The 5,693-nt window shown below is 40.1% G+C and overlaps 1 protein-coding gene across 2 annotated transcripts in view; it reads left to right on the top strand.

Annotated features, from left to right (window-relative positions):
- FAM120A (family with sequence similarity 120A) overlaps positions 1-5,693 on the top strand; it is a 269,779-nt gene that overhangs the window by 150,705 nt on the left and 113,381 nt on the right. For both annotated transcript variants that reach the window (XM_006901938.1, XM_006901939.1), the window contains one exon: positions 3,698-3,785. In XM_006901938.1, the coding sequence (XP_006902000.1) occupies positions 3,698-3,785 (88 nt within the window). The remainder of the gene's footprint in view (positions 1-3,697; positions 3,786-5,693) is intronic.

Genomic DNA, 5,693 nt, shown 5'->3' with positions numbered 1-5,693 from the left:
TAGGGAGGACAGAAGGAGAGTTGATGCTTTTGAGCTGTGGTGCTGGAGAAGAGTACTGAATGTACCATGGACTGCCAGGAAAACAAACAGATTCACCTTGGAGAGGATTAAACCAAGCTACTCCTTGGAGGCAAGGATTCTGGGGCTTCGTCTGACATACTGTGGACATGTTGCCAGGAAGGACGGGTCCTTGGAGAAGGACATCATGCTTGGGAGGGTGGAGGGACAGCACAGGAGGGGAAGACCCTCTATGAGATGGATTGATTCCGTGACTGGGGTAATCGTGATGGGTGTTTCAGAGGCAGTGCGGTTGGCGCAGGACTGAGCAGGGTTTAGGGCTGTTGTGCATAGGTTCGCTATGAGTCGCAAACGACTCGATGGCACATAACAACTACAACCCTTCAAGGCAAGAACTATGTTTGGGGTTTTTTCTACTCAGTGATGATAACATTAAAGACATCTTCATGGTACTTGTTATTTGATAATTTGGTGGTTGAGTGCTTTATAATTTCTTTTCTAAAGTGAATTGTTTCACGTAAGCACAACTAAATGTTTTGAGATTCCCATTCTTCTCAGAGTCAACCGCAGTTTGTTGTGATCAACACTGTCACAAGCCTTTGCATAGTCTATGAAGCACAGATACACATTCCTCTGGTACTCTGTGCTTTCTGCCAAGATCCATCTAACATTAGCTATAATATTCCTAGTACCACGACCTCTTCTAAACCCAGCCTACACATCTGGCTTTTCTCTGTTGACTTGTTTCTCCAGTCGTCTTTGGATAGAGAAGCGGGGTTGTGTCATCTACATAAAAATCTTGCTTGCATGTGATTTTAATGAAATTGTTCGATAATTTCCGCACTTTCTTTGGAATGGGAACAAATATCAATCTCTCTCAGTTGGCCAGCTGGCTGTCCTCCACATTTCTTGGCACAGCTTAGTGAGCACATCCAGGCAGCATCTGTTTGTTGAAATATGTCAACTAGTATGCCGTCAACTCCTGGAGCTATGTTTTTTGCCAGTTCTATCAGAGCAACTTGTACTTCCTCCTTCATCACTACAGGCTCCTGTTCATACATTATTTCATGATATTCTTCTGTGTCAGCCAATTCCTTCTGGTACCATGATTCTGTATACACCTTCCATCTTCTTTTGATTCTTCTTGGATCATTTAACACTCTACCCAAAACATCCTTTAGTATACTGCTTGTGGCTTGAATTTAGGTTTTGACTCCTTCAGCTTAAGAAATGCTGAGCAAGTTCAGCCCTTTCGATTTTCTGACTCCAGCTCTTTGCACATTTCATTATCGTATCTTGCTTTGTCATCTTGAGCTCCCTTTGAAATGTTCTGTTCAGCTCTTGAATTTCTTCTTTTAGCTTTTGGCACTCTACTGCAATATCAGTCAGAATGTCTTGGATTAAGAGGCAGTCCTTAAAACAGAGCAAGGAGACACTGCATGGTTCAGAATTGGGGAGGGGTTCTGCCAGAGATGGATTCTTTCTCCGTAGCTTTTGAGTCTGTATGCAGAACAGATCACCCGTGGCACTGGGCTGTACGAGGAAGAATGTGGCATTAGGATTGATGGAAGATTCATCAACAACCTGCGTTATGCAGATGACAAAACGCAGCTTCTGAAACTGAGGAGGACCTGAAGTGCTTGCTGAAGGTCAGGACTGCAGCCTTCAATATGGATTGAAGCTCAACATCAAGAAAATAAAGATTCTCACCACTGGTCCAATTGGCAGCATCAGTATGGATGGTGAAGAGATTCTAATAGTTTTAGTTTACTTGGTTCCACAGTCAACACTCTTGGTAACAGCAGCCAGGAAATCAAGAGATGATTGCATTAGGAAAGTCAGCTCTCTGGGATCTTTCCAGAGTACTGAAGAACATTGATGTCAGGCTGGAGACTAAGGTGTGCCTAATCTGGGCTGTATAGTCTTCACAGTTGTGTGCTATACATCGGAAAGCTGGAAAGTGACTAGGGATGATAAAAAGGGAATTGATGCTTTTGAGCTGTGGTGCTGAAGAAGAGTATTGAATATACTGCTAGGAGAACAAACAGGTTTGTCCTGGAGAGGGTGAAGCTAGGCTGCTCCGTAGAGTCAAGGATTCTGGAGCTTCGTCTGACATACTTTGAACATATTGCAAGGAGGGATCAGTCCTTAGTGAGGGACATCATGTTTGGGAGAGTGGTTGGACAGCACAGGAGAGGAAAATCCTCGATGTGATGGATCGATTCAGTGATTGGGGTAGTGGCAGTAGGTGGTCAGAGACAGTGAGGTTGGCTTAGAATAGAGCAGGGTTTACGGCTCTTGTACATAGTGTCATTATGAGTCGCAAGTGACTCGATGGCACATAACAACAAAAGTAAATTGTTTTACAGCAGTGGCACCATGCAATATTTGTCCTTTTGTGACTGAGATATTTAACTCAGCATAATGTCCCACAGGCTCACCCAGTTTGAATAATATTGAATGAATTCCTTGTTTTTCAGTGCAGCATAGTATTCCATTGTGCGAATATACCACAGCTTCTCTATCCATTCGTTTGTTGATGGGCACTTGGGTTGTTTCCAACTCCTTCCTATTGTGAACAGAGCTGTAGTAAACATGGTTGTGCATACATCTGCTTGGATGTCAGTTATGATCTCTCCGGGATATATTCCCAGTAGTGCAATTGCTGGGTCAAATGGTATCTCTACTTGCAATTTTTTGAGAAAGCGCCATACCGCCTTCCACAGGGGTTGCACCATTTTACATTCCCACCAACAGTGAGTAAGGGTTCCAGTTTCTCCACAACCTCACCAGCATTTGGTGCTTGTTGTTCTGTTAAATTTTGCTGTTCTTACTGGGTTGAGATGATATCTCATAATTGTTTTGATTTGCATCTCTCTTAGTGCTAGAGATTTTGAACATTTCTTCATGTGCTTGTTGGCCATCTGAATGTCTTTGGTGAAGTCTGTATTCATATCCTGTGCCCATTTTTCAATTGGATTATTTACCTTTATCTTGTTGTGGTTCTCAAGTATTTTATAAATTCTAGATATAAGTCCCTTATCTGACATGTCTTTACCAAACCCTTTTTCCCAGTCTGTGGCTTCCCTTTTTACCCTGTTCGAGAAGTTTTTGGATGTGCATAGGGATTTAATTCTCAGAAGGTCCCATGAGACTGAGAAAAACTGGATAAATTGTGTATACTGCCCTGAAACAGATGAGGGACTGAATAATTTAAAAGCGATGTATGATAGGGTATTATGGTTATCACAAGAATCCACAATTAAGGTTGCATAGTGGAATGTACTTGGGGCGGTGGGATGGGTGAGGGGGGATTGTGTACCAGCGAGGGAGTCTTTCTTTTGCTTTTGAAAGAGAGGAGCGAACTGGGAGGTGGGGGGAGAGGGCTGGGCCGGTAGAGAAGTGCAACAGTGAATGAATGCAAATCCAAATTCTCTGTAAATTTTCATTAAAATTATTTTTTAAAAAAGTAAATTGTTACTTCATACCTATTTGTGAAAGGAAGAAAATATTTTTAGTTTATAATTATTTCTTGGTATTTGAACATCTGTGAAGTTAAAATTAAATATGTTGGTGTTACTTTGAATCAGTTGTATAATCTATTTGGGATGCTTCTTAGCATTGTGAACTGGTTTAGAAAAGAAAACAAAATAGTAATAATCTTCATTTCCTATTCTAGCCATATCAGTGGGAACAAAATTGGCTGGGAGAAGCCAGGAAGCCACTCAGAACTTCAAGCTCATGGAGACCCAGGAGACCAAACAAAGGTAGTAAAGTGTATGCCTTTTATTCTATAATTTTATATTTTTTATTGGGATGCATATAATTAATATATAATTATAATAATAATAATATTCCTGTACATTGTATTTCATTCCTGTTCATGGTAGTGTAACACATTCTTTCATTGTACTATGTTCCATATTCTTGCAATGAACTTTGGTGTACCAGTCTCCATTTTTGTCTTAGTTGTCATTTCCTTTGAGTATATTCTTAGAAGTGGAATACCTGGGTCAGTTGGAGTTTCTGTGTTCAGTTTTTTAAGAATCAGCAAGCTGTCTTCCAGAGTACTTTTACCATTTACTGTCCCACCAGCTGTTCATGAAAGTTTCAATCTCTCCACGTCCTCTAACAATTGTTATGTTGTTATTTTTGTTGATATTGTGGTTGGGTGCCATTGAGTCTCTTGTGTCTCATAACGACCCTGTGTACAACAGCCCTAAACCCTGCTCTATGCTGTGCCAATCATACTGTCTTCGACACACCTACACCCATTACCCTAATCACTGAATCAATCTATCTCATTAAGGGTCTTCTGGTCCTCCACTGTCCCACTACCCTCCCAAGCATGCTGATCCTGCCTTGCAACATGTCCGGGGTATGTCAGAAGAAGCTTCAGAATCCTTGTCTCCAATGATCAACCTGGCTTCACCCTCTCCAGGACATATCTATTTGTTCTCCTAGCAGTCCGTGGTATATTCAGTACTCTTATCCAGCACCACAGCTCAAAGGCATTGATTCCCATTCTATCCTCTCTAGGCATTATCCAGCTTTCTGATGCATAGCAAGTACTTGCAAAGACCATGGTCTGTATTGGGTACACCTTATTCTTTAGATAGTGTTGCTCTTCAGTACTTTAGAGATGTTTCTGACAGCAGACTTTCCCAATGCAATTTGTCTTATAGTAATCTAAAAACTTTTGTTATGAAACCCTTATCTGAGCTGGTATTGTCAAATGTTTTTCTTTAATCAGTAGGTTTTCTTTTCAAACTGTTGGGGAAAGGTTTTGATGCACACAATGATTTAATCTTTAGAAGATCCCAGTCATCAATTTTATCCTCTCCTGTGTGTGCATTTCTGGCTATATTTGGCAGCTTCTTCATACCATAGGCTAGACCATCTAAGCTTGTTCTCATTCTCTCTCTTGGGATCTTTATGGTTTGGGGTTTACTTCCAGGTTTCTAATCTTCCTTGGGTTGATTTTTGTATGTGGTGTGGATCCTGTTTTATCTTTCAATACGTAACAGTCTAGTTTTGCCAGCACAGTTCATTAAAGAGGTTATCATTTCCCCGTTTGATAGGTTTTATTGTTGAATATCATTTGATCATAGCTAGATGGGTTCTTTCTGGTTTCTCTATTCTGTTCCATTTTTCTGTTTGCCTGTCACTGTACCATGGTGGTTTGGTTTCTCCCACTTTGTAGTAAATTTTGAGTCCAGGGGGTGACTTCATTTTTCTTTTTTTGAAGTGCTTTGTTTATTTAAGATCTCTTTCCTTTCCAAATAAGGTTGATAAAATCTTGTTGTAAAATGAATTTAATATCTATATATTGCGTTGACCAGTGCTTTTGGTAGGATTGTCATTTTCACTGTATTGAACCTTCATTTCCTAAATTTAACTTTCAAATTCTTAATCTTTAAGGCTATCATGCTAGTTACTAATTTAATGGAAAATGTCTCTTTCAAACACATTATCGGTATAATTATTTCAAGGTGGGTGAGAGTACAGCATTCTCATCCTCCTTCGTTTTCCACGAGAACTGAGCTGCTATTTCCTGCCCCATTGCATCATGTTGCCTAGCTTTGTAATCTTAGCCAGTAAACTTAAAACCTTCTTGAGGCCATTTCTTTTTTTTTTTTTTAGTTTGTTTTATTTAAATTTATTATTAATTTCAG

The sequence above is a fragment of the Elephantulus edwardii genome, unplaced genomic scaffold, assembly GCF_000299155.1.
Source record: "Elephantulus edwardii isolate Elephantulus edwardi_28Jun2011 unplaced genomic scaffold, EleEdw1.0 scaffold00352, whole genome shotgun sequence".
Lineage (NCBI taxonomy): Eukaryota > Metazoa > Chordata > Mammalia > Macroscelidea > Macroscelididae > Elephantulus > Elephantulus edwardii.
The sequence above is the reverse complement of the archived record's forward strand: the minus strand, read 5'-3'. Positions and strand labels throughout refer to the sequence as shown.